The sequence below is a fragment of the Lactuca sativa genome, chromosome 4 (genome assembly GCF_002870075.4).
Source record: "Lactuca sativa cultivar Salinas chromosome 4, Lsat_Salinas_v11, whole genome shotgun sequence".
NCBI classification, from domain to species: domain Eukaryota; kingdom Viridiplantae; phylum Streptophyta; class Magnoliopsida; order Asterales; family Asteraceae; genus Lactuca; species Lactuca sativa.
The window spans coordinates 34,451,051-34,477,708 of NC_056626.2; the positions used below are offsets into that span (position 1 = coordinate 34,451,051).

A 26,658-nucleotide genomic window follows, 5' to 3' on the forward strand; every position below is an offset into this window, starting at 1 on the left:
ACATGGAACTCGTCATAAGGAAGCATGTATGACTGACCCCCACCCCCACCCCCCAGCCCAGCGGTAACGTCCCATTTTCACAACCAACATTTTTCATTTTTATTAAGGTGAAAAACTTTCCAATTTATACATCCATTATTAAGAAAACCGTTTATTCCAAATTACATTTGTTCAAAATCAAAGTTTATAGAAAATGCGGAATCCTCAATGCTACTGATGCATGTGTATCGTCCCCCCTTCTCCTTCCCATAGACTCCATTGATACATAAAACAATAAGCAACTGGATAAGCATAACTCTTAGTGAGTTTCCCCCAAAATAACGCATACCAAACATAACATGTCATGGGCCCTGACCTAACTCGCATAAAGGGCCCCACCCACTGACATACGGGCCCTGCCCACACTCGCATAACGGGCCCCGCCCACTGTTATACGGGCCCCACCCACACTCACATAAAAGGCCCACCCACTGAGATACGGGCCCTGCCCACACTCGCATAACAGGCCCCACCCACTGAGATACGGGCCCCGCCCACACTCACATAACATAAATACACATGCAAACACATGCCATAATCACATAAGTAAATAGCATACAGACTAGCCTTCGGGCCCCGCCTGACATCGGGTTATACCCGATAATCATAAAAACACATACATTTCTACAAATTATTAATTCAGCAAGCAACATACTCGATACCAGAACATAGATCTAACAGATCATTACAGCATTGCACCATACTTGATACCAGAACACAGATCCAACAAATCATTATAGTATAGCAACATACTCTTGTTTGGGTGATATGGATTTACAAAATTGACCGCCTATAGAACAACAAGGTGCATAACTACCTTGATTTAGCAATTAAGGTCAAATGCTTAGGGTTTTTTTTTTTTTTTTTTTTTTTTTTTTTTTTTTTGGGGGGGGGGGGGGGGGGGGGTTAAAGCTTATAGCAATGAATGGATCACTCTTAAATTAGGTCAACTGAGTATAAGGGAATTATCATCATGTACCCCAAATGTCATGCTAGCTTTTATCTAACTTTAATAATTTTTTGTTCAAAAAAAAAATTATAACAAGCTATTTCAGCTTTATATATTATATATACACGAAGATTTTATCATATGGTGAGAAGTCGTTGGACCATGTAAGAGGTTAACAATGTGATTTATTTATTATTTATTTATTTGTTTTATTTTATTTTATTATTATCAATACAAAAGCCAGCATACAAGCTATAAGTAATTTTATCATGAAATGAAAGATTTGATAAATCTTGGATGAAATATCAACTTGACCATTTCTTTATAAATAACAAGTTACTACTATGTTTTGAACCTAAAGAATACCTTAGGACCTTCATGAAGATAAACATTAAATAGCGTCAAATAAAATTTGAACCCCAAACGAGACAATTAAATAATTAGTTAGAACTAACCAAGTAGTAATTTCTTTCCTGTTATAGTTCTTAATTTACCAATATGAACTTGATTAATATATGTTTGTATATTTAATAATTAATAGTTACATAATAGATCTAAAATAGATTTTATATGAATTTTTTACGGATCTTTGAAATGTTTGGTTTTTTGTTTTCATATTTGGTTGTCAGTAGGGAATATCTTAGAACCGTTATGAAATCAAGTGATATGATAAGATTACAAGTACTTGTAATTATTTCGGTAACAAGAAACCAAAAACTTTCCTTTTTTGAGTATAAGATACACTCACAGGTGAGATCTAGTAATTAACAAATTTAAAAAAAAATCTAATGACCTCCGATAAATATGAGATATACTATAACTATTGGTTCATCATACGTATCAACAGCATTGCAGATATTTAATCATATAAGTATCTAAAAAACCATATATTTTCCTTAAATAATCACCTTCCTATTTGCATTACAACGTCTGCTCAACTCCAAAACTAACACTTCCGCGTGAATAAACATAGCAACGCAAGGACTAATCTTTCATATCCTACTTCACATTCAACTTCTTTTAGAGATTTCATTGAAAGTCTTAAATTCAAAGCAATGGGAAATATCTTGGCACCGGATGCAAAAGGAAGAAACAAGTGTGCCCCTTCTGCTTGTATGGGATATGAGGATGATGATACTGATGAATACTATCTAAATGCCGGGGAGGATGAGGATGAAGAAGAGGATGAGGCTCAAAGAGAATATTATCGAAAGAAGATCATGGAATTGTATGAGGAAAAGATGAAGAAGTTTGCTCGAGAAGATGCCTTAGCCGATCAAATTAAGTGTGAAGAAAGAAAAATGCTGTGCAAACGTCCCACGAAGAAGATAAAGATGCAGCAACCAAAACCTACTACACAGATTGTGAGCAACCAGGTAACCCAACAGTTGAAACAGTTCATCACCAATAATGAGATGAACGGAGCTGAAAGAAAAAAGTGGAAAAGTACTCCAACAGTAGAGAAGAACAAGAAGGTGGAGATTGTGAAGAACCAGATAACCCAGGAGTTGGAAGAGTTCATTACGAATAAGCTGAAGGGGAAAGAAGCGAAGGTGGTGATTCAGAAAACCTTGTTCTCAAGTGATCTGAGAAAAAACCAGAACAGGTTGAGTATGCCGATGAAACAACTGAAACCGGATGAGTTCTTGAGGAAAAATGAGAAAGAAGATTTGGAGAATGGAATGGAATTGAAGGTGGGATTGTTGGGGCCAAGATTAGAGATGCATAAGAAGCCGATGATGTTGAAGATGTGGCGTATGAAGAGCACCAAAAACTACGTCCTCAAAACCAACTGGAACGAGTTTGTGATGGTGAATGAAAAGGATTTCAAGAATAAGGAGAACACAGAGATTCAGGTTTGGTCGTTTCGCATAGATGAGGACCTGTGCTTTGCAATTACATTTTTGGAGAAAGATGTAGAAGGTCAAAACGACGCCACTTAATCACACACCATTAGATCAGTTCTCTAATCTTTTTCATTTGACTCTTTATTCTTGTTTATATTCAACTTTTGCTGCATTACATAGTGTTCCTCACGATTATTAAAGTTTTGACAATTTCTTATTTTGGTTTCAAGCTAATACAACGATCAAAATTTACTAATGCCGTTTTAAATTGATGTTACTTTGTTTATTAAATAATTGATAATAAGTTCAATATGTCACTTGTCAAGAATTGGTTCCTGCCTTACGCAAAGACTTTTGGATGTGTCCTTGAGGATTCGATCCTGCTCACCTGTACTACCTCTGTAAGTGCAATAGATCAGTCTTATATTTTTATTTTTATTAGTTTAAATTATGCAAGACATCGGTTTTAACAACTATCTATCTGGATGATTTAGTTTAACAACTAAATCGTGCACGACAGGTTTGATTAGACCTCAAATATTTGCAATCGATCATGTATGTACAATGTATCCTACCTTGTCTTATTAGATGCTTTTGTATTCGATCACACTTTTATATATGGGGAATCTACACGATTACATATTTACATTTATATTGAGGAGACTTGATGGTCATTGGTGTTATTCTAATAATGGCCTATAATTCATAATCTTTATAATATTTATGTCACCATACACATCAATATTTTTGATAATGTCCACCCTTTGTGCTCTTAGATTTACCGATCTCTTCTTGTGCATCTGTGAAAAGACCGTAGGATGAAGCAAGACGGGTTGAAATTTGAATATTTATGTTGATGTCAACTTGTATTTTTTTTTTTTTATTTTATTTTTTTGTATAAATAACATGTAAAGGAAATTGCATGATATTTCTAAAAACAAAAAACGAATATGTAGATACAACGAAATAATTCTAGAAACATAACTAAATTGTTGTATAATATTTTTATGAAGTTACCTCTGTTTCTTTAATATTGCACCTGCTCCTTTAGCTTGGGAGTAGTATTCATCATGATGGAGTTAAAGTATTTCGATCAGTCATCATGATCATTTTAAAGTGATACTAATTTCTATAAACATGAAGTGTTGTCATTAGACAATGAGATTATTTTCAAAGAGGCTATTGTTGAGGACGACATAGAGATTACAAGAAACCCAAAACCAAATTGGTAAGGTGAATGGAATATGGAGAGATCTTGATGTTTTGGTTCATAAATAAGGAGTTATGGTTATTAAGAGCTAATATATCATCAATATATTTTATATATTTAGATTATTTATATGTAAATACTTAGTCAATACTAGTTGTATTTTACATGTAATCATTCCTAGATTAGCTCATGTTTGTTAGTTTACACTAGCTATATATGCCACTCTTGTATACTTATTCAAACATCAATCAATATACACCTTCGATACTATCCCTTCTATATGGTATTAGATCCCTTTTTGCTCTCACATGCCTTTTGATCCTCCTCGTCCTTCATCCTACATCTTCTTCTCCTTCTCAACTTAGGGTTCATCAATGGCCAACAAAAACAACATTCTAATCATTGCTGCTACACATCTCACACCAAACTCACAACCCACAACTACCCCCTATGGAGAAAACAGGTCAAATCAACACTTATCAGTCTCGAACTCAAAGACTACATCATCGGTACATCTAATTAGCCTCCAAAAGAAATCAATGACAAAGATGGAAAACCAATAAACAACCCTGAATATCTTCCATGGTTTCACAAAGATCAAATGATTTTCAACGTTATACTAAGGAGTTGTTCATAATCAATTCAACTCCTCATCTCATCGGCTTCTACAACTCGAGAGGCCTAAAATCAACTCCACTTAAGCTTTGCGTCATCCTTATGCACTCTTATCATATATCTAAAATCCAAACACACCAAGAACCCTAAAGGAATTCACTCTATCATATTATTTTTTCAGGAAATTCTAGCTATTGCTGATGACCAAACTCTAGCTCAAAGTATGGTCTCAGAAGAGGACCTCATGGTCCATATTTTGTCCCAACTTCGTGAGGATTACAATACTATTATTTAAGCAATCAAGGTACATGACACCCATCTGTTATATTCAAAGCTCTTTGACAAGCTCATTGATTATGAACGAGTAACTAAAAAAACCTTTTATACTATTGAATCCATTCAGACTAGAGTCAATTGAGCCACTCGTCAACAAGGATCCAATAATCGCACCAAAACTCCTTTGCTATAACTAACCGATCCTATTCCTCTAGTTAATCAAAAGGTGTACATCAATCCCAGTGGTTAGGTTCTAATGCTATTGGAAATCGCTCCAATAGAAACAATGTAACCACAACTCCTACATTGACATCTCATGGTATATCACATAGGACTGTCGCAAACTTGCTCGTTTTCTGCATGATAACAATGTAGCCACAAGTCCTACATAGACATCAATCCATGTTGAAAATATAACTACCTCAATGCCTACCTCCCTCTCGTGGCTCTTTGACACCAATGCCTCAAATCATGTAAAAATATAAGGCAACAACCTCCACAATGTTTTTGAATATGGCGGTCCTAATGAAATTATCCTGGGGACGGTACATGTTTACCTATCTCTCATACTGGCAACACATATATAAAAACACCTCATGAGAAATAATTATTATCCAATGTTTAACATATTCCTAGATTACACAGGAAACTTGTATCCGTTTCTCAACTATGTGATACTAATTCAATTTCGATGGAATTCTCTCCATATCATTTATTTGTGAAGGATCTATGCATGGGGGAGCGTCTACTACGAGGCAAGAAAATTGAACGGATCTACCACACTCGTTTATCTCCCAAACTCCAAATCTATGTTAAACTGAAGAGCTCCCCACTTGGTCTCCATGACCAACTCGACCATCCCTATCTTCAAGTTTTTAAGTCTATTACTTCTAAGTTACGTTTTGGTTCTAATTTTGCTACAAATGTTCATTGCCCTTCATGTTTAAACAATAAAAATTAAGTTTCCATTTGGTACAAACTCATTTGTTTCCACTCAACCTATTCAATTGATATATTCAGATGAGTGGGGTCCAGTTCAAAAATCCACACAAAACTTTACTTACTATGTCATCTTTGTCGATTATGTCACCAAATAAATTTGTATGTATCCTATGAAACACAAACATTATGTTGCTAAATTGTTCTCGCAATTCAAATTACTTGTTGAAGAATATTTCCAACGCCTGGTTGTAACTTTATTTAGTGACAATGGTGGTGACTATCATGAACTCCTCCCTTTTCATCAATTTCATGGTATCTCCAACTACACCACTCCACCACATACCCTTGAGAAAAGAAAAAGTACAGAACGCCGACACAGACACATTGTTGAAACAAGGTTAACATTACTACACTATGCCAAACTTCCCATGTCCTTCTTGTCCTATGCTTTTCAAATAGTCGTGTACCTCATAAATTGACTTCAAACTTCTACTCTAAAAAACAAATCTCTATATGAGTGTCTCTTCAAACATACCCTAAGCTACTCTAAAGTCAAACCCTTTGGATGTTTCTATGGCTTCGTCCGTATACATCATCCAAATTAGAATCCCGATTAACTCCAGTTATATTTCTAGGCTACTCCTCTTCCAAGTCAACCTTTAAATGGTTTGACCTCAAAAACGACATTTGTATCACTCTCGCCACGTTGAGTTCTTCTCTGATCAATTTCCTTCCACTCAAGACCCATATGAAGAACCTCTTCCCATAATTGATCATTTTCTAACTCCACCCACCCCAGCTCCAACCAAATCAAATACACCAACCACCCCTCCTATATCACCCACTCATCCTTTTCTTTTCGTAGAAACCTCTATATCTATCACTCCTCCAATTATCTCTCCCAACAAAACTATTCACCGAACCACACCCGATACCTCACCCTTCTCACCTATGCCCTCCTTGTAACATCCCCCTCTGGCACGTATCACAATATTGTCCGCTTTGGGCCACTTGGCACGAGGACTTCCCAGGGGGTCACCCATCCTGGTACTACTCCCGCCCGAGCACGCTTAACTGCAGAGTTCTTATGGGATCTGCTGCCCTCACGGCTTTAAAACACGTTGTGACAAGGAAGGTATCCACACCCCTTTATAAGGAAATGTTTCGTTCTCCTTCCAAGCCGATGTGGGATCAGATCTAACCCACTTTCACCCCCCATTATAGGGTTCGACGTCCCCGTCGAACACATCGACCCGTGCCCTGGCTCTGATACCAACTTGAAACGACGCAAAAATACGACCTAAAAATTTCGTTTTTCAACATAACCAAAAACCGTGATTTGAGTGTCATATCATGAAACCATACATAATGCATCTCAAAGTAATAATAAACCACGGTACGGAAAACTGTATTATATCCATGACATATAAAAATCAGGAACTAAATCAACTCCCAGGATGAAAGCTAAAACTGTGGTGTGTGCAATGCCATCAACCCGAGCTCCTCCCTCTGCTAGCGGAGGTACCTAAAACCAAAACTGAAACTGTAAGCACGAAGCTTAGTGAGCTCCCCCAAATTACCACATACCATACAATAATATATATATATATATATATATATATATATATATATATATATATATATATATATATATATATATATATATATATATATATATATATATATATATATATATATATATATATATATATATATATATATATATCAAGCACATACTGGGGCCTTGCCCCCCTCCATCGGACCGAAGTCCGAAGCTGACTGACCGGGACCTTGTCCCCTACATCGGACCGCAATCCGAAGCTCTCATCAGACCGAGTCCGAAGCTGACATCGAACCGGAGTCCGAAGCTGACCGGGACCTTGTCCCCTACATCGAACCTGAGTCCGAAGCTGACATCGAACCGGAGTCCGAAGCTGACCGGGACCTTGTCCCCTACGTCGAACCTGAGTCCGAAGCTGACATCGAACCGGAGTCCGAAGCTAACTGATCATAACATAACGTATCACTTAGCATGAACACACATAATCCTGTCTGAGCCACGAAGGCTTCAAACATGCTAACTACTGCGTCGGATAAAAATCTGGATACTACTGCTAGCTAAACGGGCCGGCATTATGGCCTTAGACCCACTCCTACTGAAAAGGAACTCACCTCGTGAATTGGCTGCTGAGTGAATAGCTCTGAGGGCTAACTACTGCTGCTCCGGTATCTCCCCGGCTACAAGTCCATAAACATACTCAATCAAATACTAAACACTGCACTGGGTAAAATGACTCTTTTACCCCAGGTCAAAGTCAACTCTCAGACAAAGTCAACTCTCGGTCAAAGTCAACCCATAGTTGACCTGACTCGCCGAGTTGGGCCGCCAACTCGCCGAGTCCCTATCCTCACTCCTCGACTCAACTCGCTGCTACTCGTCGAGTATGGCATCGACTCGACGAGTACTCTCCCGATCCAAGAACTCAGACAATCTTCATCCGACTCGCCGAGTCCCTATGAACAACTCGACGAGTTGTTCTTGAGCTTAAGAAGATTGCCTTGGACTCGCCGAGTTGTATGAACAACTCGCCGAGTCCCTCCATCACTGAGTCTACTCTCAACTCGCTGAGTCCACTCTCTAACTCACTGGATCCACTCGACACTGATAAAAATGATGGAATCGGGAACTCGCGACCCAACTCGCCGAGTCGTTCTTCCCGACTCGCCGAGTTGCCGCCATGCAACTGATTTTTATTCGATTTTGTTTGAATCCAACACATACAATTGACAGATCTGAGTCCAATAAGCTGATTTACCACGTAAAGTTTCCAACTTTACGTGTACAACCTCATGAATAAGGGAAATAAGGCTAAAAGATGCACAAAATGGGTAGATCTATGGTTATTATGCAAAGTAACTCCAAAAAGGCAGTAGATCTGGGCTCTACAACGCCCCATCATTCAGATCTAAAGATATTTCGACTTATTAAGGCATTCATGCAAACATAAGGCTTGGAACAAGCATCAACTAGCTCTTAGGAGAGCCCTAATGGAAGTTTAAAGCATACAACAAGAGGGGAACTCCGAAAATACCTCAAATAACTCAGATTTGCCCTTGGATCTTCGCACTACCACTCTTCTCCTTGCTTCTTTCTTCTTCTCCTTCTTCACACCTTCACAAAATGGCACCAAAAACACTTATAAGCTCTCAAGGGTGGATTAGGGTTTTCTCACAGTGTTCTCAGGGTGAGGGAGGCGAGAATGGGGCTATAAGGTGACTTAAATAGTGGGCAACCCGGGGATTTAGGGTTTCACCCAGTCGGATGGACTCGCCGAGTCAGGGATATGGACTCGCCGAGTCCCCGGCTCACACGTGCTCGAAGTCGCGACCCTACTCGGCGAGTCAGGCTATGAACTCGCCGAGTCCCTCTTGCAAAACTACAAAATAAATACCAAGGAATTACCATACCGGACACGGGTCGTTACAATTGGACCCCATAGCGAGTAGCAGATGGTTGGCGGATGTGGCCAACGCTTTCCGCACTAGCAGATGTCCCGAGGGGATGATGCAGCATTGGACGCCATGACCTGGGCTGATTTCTCTACCAGGTTCAGGGCGGAGTTCGCACCGGTCATTGAGGTGCAACAGCTAGCTAGGGAGTTTCAGGACCTCACCCAGACTACAGAGACAGTGGCGGAGATCACCGCCAAGTTCAGGGAGAGGGCTCTTCTCGTTCCTCAGTATGTAGCTGATGAGGAAATGAAGAAGGCCCGTTATCATGAGATGTTGCGGAGCGATATCCGCCAGTTTGTGAGTCGGTCCAGCTGTAAAACGCTGGAAGATATGATTGCTAGAGCTCGAGAGAGGGAGATTGATCTTGAGATGGAGAAGAAGAGGAAACCGGAGGCGGTTTCGGGTTCAGGCGGTTCGGGCAAAAAGCCCAGGGTTTCAGATCACAGGTCCAAGGGACAGTCGAGCCACGGTCGATGTGGTAGGTGTGGGAAGATGCACGAGGGAGCGTGCAAGGCAGGGAGTTCCGGCTGCTTCAAGTGCGGTCGGATTGGACATTTGAGTAGGGATTATACGGCTCCTGCTACTGCCGTTGCAGCATCAGATCTGATTTGCTTCCAGTGTAATCAGAGGGGACATAAAAGGTCCCAGTGTCCGGGTTTAGCTGCAGCAGGGAAGGTGGCTGCACCTGCCCCTGCTACTTTGAGGATTACCGATGGCCGGCCGGGCCGAGCTGATGCGCCAGTGGCGAAGAGTAGGGCGTTTCAGATGACAGCAGAGGAGGCGCGAGCGACTCCTGATGTGGTGACGGGTATGTATCTTCCCTTTATCTCTTTATTATTATTATTGATTAAATGTTGCTTATGATTGTATGTTTTATTCAGGGTCGTTCTCTGTGAACGGCATTTCTGCTTTGGTATTATTCGATTCGGGGGCTACCCGATCATTTGTATCGCTTGCGCTTAGCTAGAGATTCAGTAGAGCTCCAGGGGAGCTGGATTGTCCATTAGAGGTTGAGATAGCAGATGATAGGACCGTGAGGGTCGGCAGAGTGCATAGAGGGTGTTCTCTTCAGTTATTTGATGAGCAGTTTTCAGTGGATCTGGTACCTATTCCCCTGCGAGGGAATAAGGTTATTGTGGGTATGGATTGGCTAAGTCCCAATGGGGCGGTGATTGATTGTGAGCTTCAGCTAGTGAGGGTTCGCACTCCCAGTGGGGGAGAGTTGGTGATTCAGGGCGAGAGGCCACAGCGAGGACCGATCTTTTGTTCCGCCGCAAGGGCGAGGCGCTATGTCCAGCAGGGTTGCGCCGGTTTTGTAGCTTACGTTTTGGATGCCCAAGAGAAGGGCAAGTCGACAGTTGATGATGTTCCTATTGTTCGAGACTACCCGGATGTGTTTCCTGAGGATTTGCCGGGGGTACCTCCTGAGAGACAGGTTGAGTTCAGGATCGACCTCATCCCTGGTGCGGCTCCGATAGCCAAGGCACCGTATCGACTAGCTCCCCCTGAGATGCAGGAGTTGTCTACACAGCTGCAGGAGCTGTTAGACAAGGGTTTCATTCGGCCGAGCAGTTCGCCTTGGGGAGCGCCGATCCTGTTTGTGAGGAAGAAGGATGGGTCGCATCGTATGTGTATTGATTATCGGGAGTTGAATAAGGTAACGGTGAAGAACCGTTACCCACTCCCGAGGATAGATGATTTGTTTGATCAGCTTCAGGGAGCGTCTTGGTTCTCCAAGATCGATCTACGCTTCGGATATCATCAGATGCGGGTTAGAGATGAGGATGTACCGAAGACTGCTTTCAGGACCAGGTATGGTCATTACGAGTTTGTGGTGATGCCGTTTGGGCTCACCAATGCTCCAGCCGCGTTCATGGATCTCATGAACCGCGTGTGTAGGCCGATGCTGGATCGGTCAGTGATAGTGTTCATAGATGACATCTTGGTATATTCCAAGACGCAGGAGCAGCACGAGGAGCACTTGCGGGAGGTGCTGGAGGTTTTGAGGAGGGAGAGACTTTTCGCAAAGTTCTCCAAATGTGAGTTCTGGTTGCGCGAGGTGCAGTTCCTTGGTCACCTCGTCAACTAGAAGGGTATTCTGGTAGATCCGGCCAAGATAGAGGCCGTGATGCAGTGGGAGGTCCCGAAGTCTCCATCTGAGATTCGGAGCTTCCTAGGGTTGGCAGGGTATTATCGGAGATTTATTCAGGATTTCTCCAAGATAGCAGTGCCGCTCACCCGACTGACCAAGAAGTCAGTGGTATTTCGTTGGGGTCCGGAGCAGCAGTCAGCGTTCGAGACCCTCAGGCAGAGATTGTGCGAGGCTCCGATCCTTACCTTGCCAGAGGGAGTAGAGGACTTTGTAGTCTATTGTGATGCCTCGATCACAGGTTTGGGAGCAGTTCTGATGCAGCGAGGCCATGTGATAGCTTATGCCTCGAGACAGTTGAAGCCTCACGAGGCTAATTATCCTACCCATGATTTGGAGCTGGGGGCAGTTGTGTTTGCCCTCAAGATTTGGAGGCATTACCTTTATGGGGTCCGTTGTACTATTTACACGGATCACAAGAGTTTGAGGTATCTTATGGATCAGCCGAGTCTGAATATGAGGCAGAGGAGGTGGTTGGATGTGCTAAAGGATTACGACTGTGAGATCCTATACCATCCAGGGAAGGCCAATGTGGTGGCCGATGCCCTGAGCCGCAAGGTGTCGGCGGCCCCTATCAGGGATCTATGTTTGAGGATGACGGTGATCACTCCGTTGTTGGAGCGGATCAAGGAGGCTCAGGTAGAGGGTCTCAAGGAGGAGAGACAGAAGTGTGAGAGGATCGTGGGCCGAGTAGCCTCGTTTGATTATGATAGTCGTGGTTTGCTGACGCTTCACGGGAGAGTGTGGGTACCGTACTGGGGTGGAGTACGGCAAGTGTTGATGGATGAGGCTCATAAGTCTCGGTTTTCTATCCACCCAGGGGCGACGAAGATGTACCGAGACCTTCGACCTGATTATTGTTGGCCCTGCATGAAGCGGGACGTCGCCTGGTACGTCGAGAGATGCCTGACCTGCCGGAAGGTCAAGACGGAGCACCAGAGGCCTCACGGCAGGATGCAGCCGTTAGACATTCCCGTGTGGAAATGGGAGGACATTACCATGGATTTTGTCACCAAGCTTCCCCGGACCGCACGTGGAGTGGATTCGATATGGGTAGTAGTGGATCGGTTGACGAAGAGTGCTCATTTTATCCCGATCCAGGAGAGTATATTAGCGGAGAAGTTAGCCGATATCTATGTGCGTGAGATTGTGGCACGTCATGGAGTGCCGGTATCGGTGGTGTCAGACCGTGATGTCCGTTTCACATCCAGGTTCTGGAAGCGGTTCCACGACGAGATGGGTACTCGTCTCCATTTCAGCACCGCTTTCCACCCTCAGACAGACGGGCAGAGCGAGAGGACGATTCAGACTCTCGAGGATATGCTTAGGGCATGTGTCCTAGATTTCGGTGGCAGTTGGGATACGTACCTTCCGTTAGCGGAATTCTCGTATAACAACAGTTATCATGCGAGCATTGACCGACCTCCCTTTGAGATGCTGTATGGGAGGAAGTGTAGGACCCCGATTTGTTGGGGCGAGGTCGGTCAGCGGGTCATCGGGAGCACGGAGGTGGTGCTCAAGACGACTGAGTTGATCCAGCAGGTCCGTAGTAGACTACAGACTGCTCAGAGTCGGCAGAAGAGCTACGCCGATAGGAGGCGTTCGGACTTGGAGTTCCAGGTGGGGGATATGGTCCTTCTGAAAGTCTCACCTTGGAAGGGTGTCATCAGGTTCCGAAAGAGGGGCAAGCTGGGCCCCAGATTTATTGGTCCTTTCAGGGTTTTGGCCCGGGTGGGTCGGGTTGCTTATCGGTTAGATCTTCCTGTGGAGCTTAGCCAGATCCACAACACTTTCCATGTGTCTCAGTTGAGAAAGTGTCTGGTGGATGAGTCAGCAGTCGTTCCCCTAGAGGATATTCAGGTTGATAGCAGCCTGAATTATATTGAGAGACCGGTCGCAATTCTGGACCGGAAGACCAAGACCTTGAGGAACAAGGAAATTCAGTTGGTAAAGGTGCAGTGGCAGCACCGGAAAGGGTCTGAGTGGACGTGGGAGGCTGAGGAGGAGATGAGGGAGCACTACCCAGAGTTATTTGCAGATTCAGCCGTAGCAGACTTCGAGGACGAAGTCTGAGATAAGTGGGGGAGAATTGTAACGACCCGTGTCCGGTATGGTAATTCCTTGGTATTTATTTTGTAGTTTTGCAAGAGGGACTCGGCGAGTTCATAGCCTGACTCGCCGAGTAGGGTCGCGACTTCGAGCACGTGTGAGCCGGGGACTCGGCGAGTCCATATCCCTGACTCGGCGAGTCCATCCGACTGGGTGAAACCCTAAATCCCCGGGTTGCCCACTATTTAAGTCACCTTATAGCCCCATTCTCGCCTCCCTCACCCTGAGAACACTGTGAGAAAACCCTAATCCACCCTTGAGAGCTTATAAGTGTTTTTGGTGCCATTTTGTGAAGGTGTGAAGAAGGAGAAGAAGAAAGAAGCAAGGAGAAGAGTGGTAGTGCGAAGATCCAAGGGCAAATCTGAGTTATTTGAGGTATTTTCGGAGTTCCCCTCTTGTTGTATGCTTTAAACTTCCATTAGGGCTCTCCTAAGAGCTAGTTGATGCTTGTTCCAAGCCTTATGTTTGCATGAATGCCTTAATAAGTCGAAATATCTTTAGATCTGAATGATGGGGCGTTGTAGAGCCCAGATCTACTGCCTTTTTGGAGTTACTTTGCATAATAACCATAGATCTACCCATTTTGTGCATCTTTTAGCCTTATTTCCCTTATTCATGAGGTTGTACACGTAAAGTTGGAAACTTTACGTGGTAAATCAGCTTATTGGACTCAGATCTATCAATTGTATGTGTTGGATTCAAACAAAATCGAGTAAAAATCAGTTGCATGGCGGCAACTCGGCGAGTCGGGAAGAACGACTCGGCGAGTTGGGTCGCGAGTTCCCGATTCCATCATTTTTATCAGTGTCGAGTGGATCCAGTGAGTTAGAGAGTGGACTCAGCGAGTTGAGAGTAGACTCAGTGATGGAGGGACTCGGCGAGTTGTTCATACAACTCGGCGAGTCCAAGGCAATCTTCTTAAGCTCAAGAACAACTCGTCGAGTTGTTCATAGGGACTCGGCGAGTCGGATGAAGATTGTCTGAGTTCTTGGATCGGGAGAGTACTCGTCGAGTCGATGCCATACTCGACGAGTAGCAGCGAGTTGAGTCGAGGAGTGAGGATAGGGACTCGGCGAGTTGGCGGCCCAACCCGGCGAGTCAGGTCAACTATGGGTTGACTTTGACCGAGAGTTGACTTTGTCTGAGAGTTGACTTTGACCTGGGGTAAAAGAGTCATTTTACCCAGTGCAGTGTTTAGTATTTGATTGAGTATGTTTATGGACTTGTAGCCGGGGAGATACCGGAGCAGCAGCAGTTAGCCCTTAGAGCTATTCACTCAGCAGCCAATTCATGAGGTGAGTTCCTTTTCAGTAGGAGTGGGTCTAAGGCCACAATGTCGGCCCGTTTAGCTAGCAGTAGTATCCAGATTTTTATCCGACGCAATAGTTAGCATGTTTGAAGCCTTCGTGGCTCAGACAGGATTATGTGTGTTCATGCTAAGTGATACGTTATGTTATGATCAGTTAGCTTCGGACTCTGGTTCGATGTCAGCTTCGGACTCAGGTTCGACGTAGGGGACAAGGTCCCGGTCAGCTTCGGACTCCGGTTCGATGTCAGCTTCGGACTCAGGTTCGATGTAGGGGACAAGGTCCCGGTCAGCTTCGGACTCCGGTTTGATGTCAGCTTCGGACTCGGTCTGATGAGAGCTTCGGATTGCGGTCCGATGTAGGGGACAAGGTCCCGGTCAGTCAGCTTCGGACTTCGGTCCGATGGAGGGGGGGCAAGGCCCCAGTATGTGCTTGATATATATATATATATATATATATATATATATATATATATATATATATATATATTATTGTATGGTATGTGGTAATTTGGGGGAGCTCACTAAGCTTCGTGCTTACAGTTTCAGTTTTGGTTTCAGGTACCTCCACTAGCAGAGGGAGGAGCTCGGGTTGATGGCATTGCACACACCACAGTTTTAGCTTTCATCCTGGGAGTTGATTTAGTTCCTGATTTTTATATGTCATGGATATAATACAGTTTTCCGTACCGTGGTTTATTATTACTTTGAGATGCATTATGTATGGTTTCATGATATGACACTCAAATCACGGTTTTTGGTTATGTTGAAAAACGAAATTTTTGGGTCGTTTCACTCCTCACCCAGCTCACCCTTCTTTGTTGTCTCAACTCGTTATAACAACCCTACTCCCTCTCCTCTACAACATACTCAACCTCGCATTCGCAAACAAAATTCAAAGTTGTTTATCCTTTCCTTTTTCAATTCAGCCACACTACACCCATTTCCATCTATTGATGAACTTAATACTTATACTCAAGGTTGTAAAAAAACGTTCGGCAGTAGCTTGACGATCGACTGATGATAAGCGATTAATCATACTAGGCGAGGATTAATCAGGGATTAATAGGGGACCCTAATTTATTAATAAAATTATTTAAAAAATTAATATTTCCTAAAAAGATAAGTATTTGAAAATTTAAAATTTTAAAAATTTGAAAATTTGAAAATTTAAATATAATATTTTTATATTTGAAAACTTAAAAATTTGAAAATTTAAATTTTTGGTGTAATATTTGAAAATTAAAAATTTTGAATTTTAAATCTTTTCCGCCTATGACCGCCAAACCCGAGTTTGACAAATTCTGACCAATTTCCGTTAAACACTCTAATCGTAATCGGTTCAAGGCCGCCAAGTGATTAATCGCCGATTTCTGCAACAATTCTTATACTTAAGCTCTCAAATATCTACAAAAGGTGTCACACTATAGATCAAGAATTCAATGCCTTAATCCAAAATGATACATGGGAACTAGTTCCTAAATCTTATTATTCTCCAATTGGATGAAAATGGATCTTTCGAATCAAACGCAACCTAGATGGTTCCATTTCAAAATACAAAACCCTCTTGTTTGCTGAAGGAATTCTTCAACAATATGGTAAGGACTACTTTGAAACCTTCATCCATGTCCCCAAGCCAGTTACTATTTACATAGTCCTTTCCATAGCCCTTTCTCACCATTGGCCACTCCGACAACTAGATGTGAATACTGCCTTTTTACATGGAACTATTCATAAGGAAGTCTTATTAACTTCGGGGACCCTAATTTATTAATAAAATTATTTAAAAATTCATATTTCCTAAAAATATAAGTATTTGAAAATTTTAGTATAATATTTTAAAATTTGAAAACTTAAAATTTTGAAAATTTAAAGTTTTGATGTAATATTTGAAAATTAAAAATTTTGAATTTTTAAATATTTTCCGCCTATGACTGCCAAGCCCGAGTTTGACAAATTTTGATCAATTTCCGCCAAACACTCTAATCGTAATCGGTTCAAGGCTGCCAAGTCATCAATCGCCGATTAATCGGCCGCCAATGTCGATTTCTGCAACATTGCTTATACTTAAGCTCTCAAATATCTACAAAGGTGTCACACTATAGATCAAGAATTCAATGCCTTCATGCAAAATGACACATGGGAACTAGTTCCTCAATCATCTCATTCTCCAATTGGATGAAAATGGTGATGGGTTTTATGCATAAGAACAATCCTATATGCTCATACAAACCCTAATGCTTGGATCTAGGTTTCTCTATTGTACATGCAATGAATCCAAGACTAATAAACCCTAGATCTATCATATAATAAACTGAATTAGGGTTTAGAGAATTACCTTTGATTGTTATATATAGCAATAACAATCAATTCCTTGCTTGGATTGGCTTTAGAAAGATTAGTGCCTCAAGTGCTGCACCTCTAATGGAGTCACAAACACCTTATGCAACTTGGATGAAGAGGAGAAGAAAGGAGGCTGCCCAAAACGACTAGAAACCCTAGAGAATTAGTTGTCCACGTTTTTGGGGCCTAAGGAGTCCTTTATATACTTGTGTGGGCTGCTAGGGTTTCAGTCAAAACCCTAATGGACAACTTAAACTCTAAGCAGCCCATGGAACCTTCTGGATAAGGCCATGGATGAAAATATGACGGGCTCCCATCATAATTTCGTTCACCCCTTGTTCCTTTAGCATTCCTTAGCCCAATAACTCAATTATCCAATAATTGCAGTCCAGTCCCCTAAATTTATTTAATCTCTTTTAGTCACAAAATTAATTCTTAATTAATTCTTGACTAATATTAATTAAACAATATGATTTCTCCTTTAATATATTATTCTCATAATATATTAATAAATCATATTTAAACCATTCTCTCCTTAATTCATCCTACATATTGCCACGGTGAAGGAAACCCAAAAGGACCATGCTCCTAATCGGGTCAAGTACATACCAAAATAGTTATGGACTTAGACACTAATCCAACAGTCTCCTACTTGGATAAGTCTAATAACTATTTTCCGTATGATGTTAGAACCTGATCAACAATCGTAGCTTTCAAAAGCCGCTGTCAACTTTGATTCTATCAGATAGCGTGTCCTCTAGACAAGGGATTATATATTCCTCCATTCTCAAGATATCGTATAGACAAAAGACATGAATTTCAATCATTCTCTCTATACTATTTCCCGACTTCCGATTTATGACGACTGATAACAGACTACAATTGAACACATCAACTTAGCCCCGACTTGGCCAAGCGCTTGGGTGTCATCACTAAATCATCGAGAGGCCCACATATATCGCTTTTATCCCACTTTGAGTAAAATGAATGGATAAACTTCGAATCATATGCTCACTTTCATTTACTGATCGAATCACACACAACAATAAGTTTTATTACACCAAGTTACTAGTGCGTTTACTTATCATCAATGTGCAACCGACCAACAAATAACAACTCACACGTCTCGGTTTTAAGAATTTATAATATTATTGTCTCACTAATCACTTGTGATAAAACATGAAGTGATCCAAGTGAGCATGGGTTTAATCCAATACTCTAATCTTATCAAAGCACTCATGAACTCTGCAGCAAACTTGTGTTATGTCTAAACCTTTCAGACAATCTACAGACTCTTCATGACAGTCTTCCTTCATACTTACTTCTAACATATGACCGACTGTGGATGTTCGAATAACCTAGTTATTCTGGAAGTCAAAACATGCAAACTGAAACATAATAATAATACTTAATCTTATATGGCCCCAAACTTGTGAGAGTAAATAAAACACTTCTATTTATCCACCATATTGATTACTCATTATTTATCGTTTAATGTTTCAGATATTCAACTCATTACTTGAATTACAACAACGATTGTCCCATGCTCTAAGCATGCACACCTTGTTTCCTATGGTCTATGCTTTGTGAAATAGATCAACTGAAAACTTTACCAATGATGCTCATTTCACAATTCCTTAATTCTAACTGTTAGTGTAAGAACACAAGATTCTTGCCACTACTAGAATATGCTAGATTCTAACATTTTATGCAACGATCCTTTTGCAAAATCATAGCACAAAAGTCACCAAGACTTGGCCAATGAAATTACAATGTACTTTATTAGAAATTGTTACAAGACAATTCCATAGACGTGAAGTCTCACATTCAAAGTACATTCCTTTGAACATCCTTCTTGCATAAAAGTTTCTAATCTAGACATAGATTCTCAATATCCAACTCCCAATATGGAAACATTTCCTCATCTGCCATATGACAACTCATTCTTAATAGAATCTTATCTATTCATAATAAAGTCAATATGGTCCATCCAATACCATACTTCCAACTACTCACAAGCGACCAATCCTCGGCGAACTTTGGATCGTCCTTTGATAGTTGTTTAATTATTTTAGTCAAAACTGATTCTAGTCCTTTTTTCCTGTTAATGCGCTAGACATTTGAAAAATTTTAGAATGGTAAAATATTATAGCATTTGCAATCGATCCTATACCTGAAGCGTATGGGACACGATGCATAATGTCTTACATAAAGATATGATACTTTACCAATCTTTTGCCATACTATTTTATGTGTCGTGTTCTCACAATTCGAACTATGAAGAGGGACGCCGTAATCATAATCGAAATTTGAGAACACACAATGTATCCTTTGACTGAAAATATTAAAATTTCTCAATCTAAGCTTTAGATTTTGAAACGAAATATAATATCCTCTCCCTTAATTATAGCAAAACAACTTTTCAACCCATGCAACTTTGCAAATGGAATCTTTGTTTTTCTATAATTAATATTGCTAACTTGCAATACTCGCCATAATAATCATACAAGCATAACACTTATGCTCCCACTATCATGATTATCGTATAAGAATAACACTTATGCTCCCACTAGCTTTGACATGTATTTAGAAAACAAATGAACTTCTAGAAAACAATGCCTATTGATTTTCTGAAATTCATATTTCTAATACCAGATGCTTCGATAAGCCTTTATCTAAGCTTCTTAAACTTATACACCTTTGCCTTACATAGCTCATATGTGTGTTCAAACAATTCAGAACTTATGTTACTAAGTTCCAAATGTTGAAACTAACTGCCAAATCTCACAATTCAAACTATAGAAAGGGATGCTGTAACCATAATCGAATTTGAGAATACAATTTTCACAATTGCTATCTTCTTAAGATCTCTCTAAGTGAAAGCATTTCCTCACAGTCATTTTCATGAAGGAGGGAATCTTATGACACTTAGATTTTATGGTGTATGAGTTCCTATCCATGTGAATTTGCTAAAACCAAGGTTTGCGACAAATCCAAACTCATATGGACGGAACTTTCTTAATCTTGATTTCTTGCCTTATGGTAACACGAGTGTCCACCATGTCTTCCAAGTAGTTTAGTAACTTGTCCTTACATATCAATGTACTTTCCATCGACTAAGGCGCTAGTATGCATTCAAATGAGAACTCATAGAACTCACATTCACAATTAACTCAATTGGAATGGCAAAGAAACAAAATAATGTCAACACGATAGGTTGTAAACCCCAAGTCGTGTGCTAGTGATGATCGATAAGGTTTATTCTTGGTTTGTTCTTGAAACCTTTCAAGACCATTAAGACTCCCAGTGACTCCTTGAAATATAAGATTCTCTTGTCAAGAAACATTTCTTGACAAAACAAATATTCAAGAGTTAGTGTAGTTCTTATCAAGACAAAACACTTCACATAATTGGTCCTAGTTGGTCTTTGTCTTATCCAAGACAATACAACTTACCAATTTCAAATGTGCAAGAATAAGAAATTTTTTCCAAATTCCACATTTGATGAGTGTTATAAACCTACTTAAGACTTTTCACTCAATGTCACAATCTTGACTCTAAGACTTGATATTGGAACGAAGTATGATTGACTTCCTGACTTAACCATTTATACAATTCTTGTTCCTCTTCTTAGACATGCAAATGCACTAAGACTCACTTAGAGGATCAATTGAGACATGGTTCTTAATCATTAAGACTTATCATAAAACACAATAAAAGATACTCTCCCTTCTTCTTAGAATGGAGAGACTTTTATCTTTCTGTCTTCTTGATTCTTCTTATTCGTTTTGCTATTGATTGAAACTATTTCAGTTAACTTAGAATTATACTCAATCTTATAAGTATAACCATATTTACTAAACTTTGGTAAATCATGACGAATATCTTTGTCACTCTTGTGGTAGACTTGATCAACGTACGACCGAGTGTACTCGATCTCCTAGTCCTTCAATTGACACTTTGTCAAAGTATTAGTCTAAATTTCCCAAATGTGAAAGTTTTTCATTCATCATACAATACACGTTGCATGATTCCAAGTTTCTGTCCAATTGAAACTAGGGCGATGAGAAACTCTCCCTATTTGGTAAACTTTTGACATTTCCACAAATAACATAATTAAGAATCAAATCCATTGTTGCTAATAATAGAAACATTCAAACATCAATTTTTTTCATACATGCCATCGCAAGGATAAATAAATAAGATAAAATCAAAATTCATTTTATTGCGGAAAAAATTTGTCCTTACAATGAAATTCAATTGAAAAAACTATGTTATTACATATTTCTTAACAATCTATTCTAACTCCAAGTAGTAGCTCAAGAATCCATTCTTCAAGTAATGAGATCGAAATCCATTTCTTCATGATTAGATTCAGCTCACTTCTTCCCTCAAGCTTCCTCTCTTTTCTTCGATCCTACAAAACATCAAAATGTAATCTTATCACATCATGTATTAAGAATCTAGAATAAGAACTCAAAAGAGTTAGATAATAGATTTTACCTGAAGTAGAGCCATACGTCTTGACTCTCCCATCTCTTAGATCTCTCAGGTAGTTAGGGCAACTTCGTCTCCAATGCCCCTTCTCTTGGCAATAAAAGCAAATGGACTCCTCTGGCACAGCACATCGGATAATCACAGACTTAGTTCTTTCTGGACTTCCGATGTTGCCGGTGTCCATTGAAGTTTGGGAACTTGATTCACCAGAAAAATTTGCTTGACTAGCATGCCAAATCATTGCTGATTCAGCAGCTATAAGCAAATAGGTGAGATCAATAAGGGTCACGTCATGGTCCATCATATAGTACTCTCTAACGAACTCACTATATGATTCCGGAAGTGACTGAAGAACCCAGTCAACAACCAACTCACTTGAAATCTTGACACCCAACATCTTTAACCTATCAATGCATGACTTCATCTCTAAGACGTGTGCACACACAGGTTTCCCATCTTCGTGTTTACTTGCCAAAAGGGCTTGAGTGAGCTTGAACTTTTCAAGCCTTTGAACTTGTGGGTCAGGGAGAACAATTGGAGGAGGTGGAGGAAGTGAAGCATGACTCTCATTTCCTTGATCGTATCTCGGAACGTCATCTTCATTTGGAAAGCTTGTTCCAAAGGATTTTGGAAGACCATTGTAAGATTCAGACATCTACAAAACGGGAGAAAATTCAAGTTATGTTGATTAGAATTCTTGATGTAACACCCAAATGAAACATCAAGCTAGGATCCAACACAATACTCTACAACCTAGAAGAGGGATGTCGTAATCTAGTTGCAGAATATTTGAAGTTAGGTAAATGAAGATTTACCAATTTCCACCATGAAAAACGAAAATGAAGTTTAAGTTTTAAATGAATTGAAACTCCTAGATCTTTTGAGATTAATTGAACTTTTCAATGGCATGTTTAATCTCGATTATGCCCTACTATTTGTGACTGGGATGCCGAGGATCACAAACAAGGTGTGAATAACCATACGAATCACGTGGTGCACCCAATGCTACTATCACCTAATCAATGTGCCGGTTAGCCACACACACTCCATTGATCTATGATAAGCATCGAGCCACCCTTCGCCACCAATGTCATCCCCAAATTAGTGTGCCGGTTAACCACACACGCTCCACTAACGTTTGACAAGGGTACGAAGTGTAGTTCTATGGGTTAACATAGAATTTCACATTTTGCCTAAAGTAACTATGATTTGGGAATTTGTATAAGCATTTAGTTACTTTGTATTTCATTATACTTATAATGTAATGTTTCTGTCCTATCCTACCCGTTCGGCTAACGACCCTCCACTAGTCAAGCGTGCGATGGGTAAGAGTGTATACCCATTCAATCGCCATTTTATAGGCAACTTCCTTAAACACCCCTTATAGACCAACTTCGTGAATGAGGCCTACTAACGGTAAGACTGACTGTTTACTCATACATATATAATATTAGACTTTTAATGTTATATATAGTATAGGGTGTATTTTACACTTTTAATTTAATTAATTAAAAGTTTAATTTAGTAAATTATACTTTTAATGTAATTAAATGTAAACCAAAACTTTATGGGTTTAAATCACTTTTAATTATACACTTTAATTAATTAATAAAACCATAAGGGTGTGATTTGAACTTTTCAAATTACTAGGGTTTTTAGAATTTAACATTTCAAAATTAAACTTTTAATCAACTTTTAAATTCCAAAACTTGAGGGCAAGTTTTGAAACATTTCAAAACATTAGGGTTTAACTTATTTAAATTTCATAAACAAAACTTTTAAGTTTAAATTTAAACTATAAAACCTAAAGGGTGCAATTGAAACTTTTTCACATCACAAAGGATCAAATAACCAATAATATAAGTTAAACAATTAATTTAGTCATTATCTATATTTGATCTAATCTTATTTTAGTCACTAGATAATTTCCAAATAATTTAAAATAATCCATATTTATCATATAAGCAACCAATATTTAAAAGATTTGAAATTATCTATTGTTTTGGCAACGATAATCATTAATTTAAAGTAAAAATCGGATTTAACTTCAAAAAACGAAATACTGTCTGACGCTCGAACTCGCCGAGTCAGCTCTGAACTCGCCGAGTAGGGGCCAACTCGCCGAGTCTAGATACTGACTCGCCGAGTTGAGTCGGGCAGAGGCCAAAAACTTGATTTTTAGCAAACAAAATAGTTAAACATCACATACAACTAAAACCAATCAAGGCTCTGATACCACTGATGAGTTTTATTCATAAGAACAATCTTATGTGCTCATACAAACCCTAATGCTTGGATCTAGGTTTCTCTATTGTACATGCAATGAATCCAAGAGTAATAAACCCTAGATCTAACATATAATAAACTGAATTAGGGCTTAGAGAATTACCTTTGATTGTTATATATAGCAATAACAATCAATTCCTTGCTTTGATTGGCTTTAGAAAGCTTAGTGCCTCATGTCCTGCACCTCTAATGGAGTCACAAACACCTTATGCACCTTGGATGAAGAGGAGAAGAAAGGAGGCTGCCCAAAACGACTAGAAACCCTAGAGAATCAGTTTTCCACGTTTTTGGGGCCTAAGGAGTCCTTTATATACTTGTGTGGGCTGCTAGGGTTTCAGTCAAAACCCTAATGGACAGCTTAAACTCTAAGCAGCCCATGGAACCTTCTGGATAAGGCCATGGACGAAAATATGATGGACTCCCATCATAATTTGGTTCACCCCTTGTTCCTTTAGCATTCCTTAGCCCAATAACTCAATTATCCAATAATTGCAGTCTAGTCCCCTAAATTTAATTAATCTCTTTTAGTCACAAAATTAATTCTTAATTAATTATTGACTAATATTAATTAAACAATATGATTTCTCCTTTAATATATTATTCTCATAACATATTAATAAATCATATTTAAACATTTCTCTCATTAATTCATCCTACATATTGCCACGGTGAAGGCAGCCCAAAAGGACCATGCTCATAATCGGGTCAAGTACATACCAAAATAGTTATGGACTTAGACACTAATCCAACAAATGGATCTTTCGGATCAAACGCAACCCAGATGGTTCCATTTCAAAATACAAAGCCCTCTTCTTTGATGAAGGAATTTTTCAACAATATGGCAATGACTACTTTGTAACCTTCATCCATGTCCCCAAGCCAGTTACTATTTGCATAGTCCTTTCATAGCCCTTTTTCAGCACTGGCCACTCCGACAACTAGATGTGACTAATGCCTTTTTACATGGAACTATTCATAAGGAAGCCTTTATGACTCACCCCCCCCCCCCCCCCGCGGTAACGTCCCATTTTCACAATAACCATTTTTCATTTTTATTAAGGTGAAAAACTTTCCAATTTATACATTCATTATTAAGAAAACCGTTTATTCCAAATTAAATTTGCTCAAAATCAAAGTTTATAGAAAATGCAGAATCCTCAATGCTACTGATGCATCTATACCGTCCCCCCTTCTCCTTCCCATAGACTCCATTGATACGTGAAACAAGAAGCAACTGGATAAGCATAAATCTTAGTGAGTTTCCCCCAAAATAACGCATACCAAACATAACATGTCACGGGGCCCGACCTAACTTGCGTAATAGGCCCCGTCCACTGACATACGGGCCCTGCCCACTGTGACAACCCAATATTTCGAGTCAATGAAATGTAAATCCGATCAAATTTAGGTCAAAATGTAACCTTCCTAAAATCTTATTCGGATTAAATATAGTAGTAGGAATCATATCAAGGTTTGCGTACATAAAAAGAACGTCCAAATCTGACCTCGGATGAGGAAGTTATGAATTTTTGAAGAAATTCCTTAAACACGTCATTTTAATAAATAAATAATAAAAATAATTTCGGAATTTGCCAATGGAATCTAAACGAAAGTTGTAGATCATGGTCTCACCTTCGCGTGGATATAAAGAACGTCAAAAACGGAGTTCGTATGAGGGAGATATGAATTTTTGAAGTTTATTTATAATAAATATAAATTTAATTATAAATTCCCGGTAATATCCGAAGGGGAGTCATCGGATTGGACCGAAGTACGCCCTGCGTACCTTCGTACGCCCCGCGTACTGAGATCGAGGGTCTCGGATCGTCCACGTCGCACTATCCGAAGAATTCTAAACCGTCCGACCCGTCCGAAGCTCCGACCCGTCCGACCCGCTGTCCCGTCCGACCCGCCGTCCCATCCGACCCGCATACCCAGCAACCCGTCCCATCCGAACCGAGGCAGTCGAGGCTTCGGTCATGCATGACGTACGCGTACGCGCTGCGTACGAGCGTACGCCCCGCGTACGGAGGCGGTTCATCCTTCCTATAAATAGAATGCGAGGCTTTCCAAAAATGTTGCTCATTTCTCTCCTCTCTCTCACAACCTTGCCTCGTTTTCCGTGCCCGTTATAACCCGGAGCTCTAGTCTTTTTGCTCAAGTCCCGTGGGTCGATTTTACTCCCGAGATTCCCGAGAATCCCGAGAAAAATCCGTTTTCCGAGACGAAACTCTGCCCGGTTTTCCATCTCGCTTTCTTCAATCAATCAAGTGAGTTTCATACCCCTTAATCAACCTTTTAAATATTCTAAATGCTTTTATATGCTTTCAAGGGGGGGGGGGGGGAATACAAGTTAAATACTTATAGTTATTGTTTCAATCACATGTGATTGCATTAATCACATGTGATTAATAACTAGGGAAACCAGTGATTTTACCACTATTCAAACTATCTATCAAACTGTTTTACTTCTAAATGTTTTCCAAACCCATTTACTTTTCGAATTTACACTGCAACTGTGATTTAAACAAATGTTCCTTATACTTAATCTGTTTTAATCAAATCTACGCCTTCAAA

General features: G+C 40.1%; 1 protein-coding gene across 1 annotated transcript; it reads left to right on the forward strand.

Moving 5' to 3' along the window:
- The first annotated feature begins 2,043 nt into the window (after positions 1–2,043).
- LOC111896478 (putative B3 domain-containing protein At3g24850) lies at positions 2,044–3,035 on the forward strand. The gene has a single exon (XM_023892467.3). It carries the CDS (start codon positions 2,044–2,046, stop codon positions 2,929–2,931), a length of 888 nt encoding a protein of 295 aa, XP_023748235.1. The 3' UTR covers positions 2,932–3,035.
- The last annotated feature ends 23,623 nt before the right edge of the window (positions 3,036–26,658 follow it).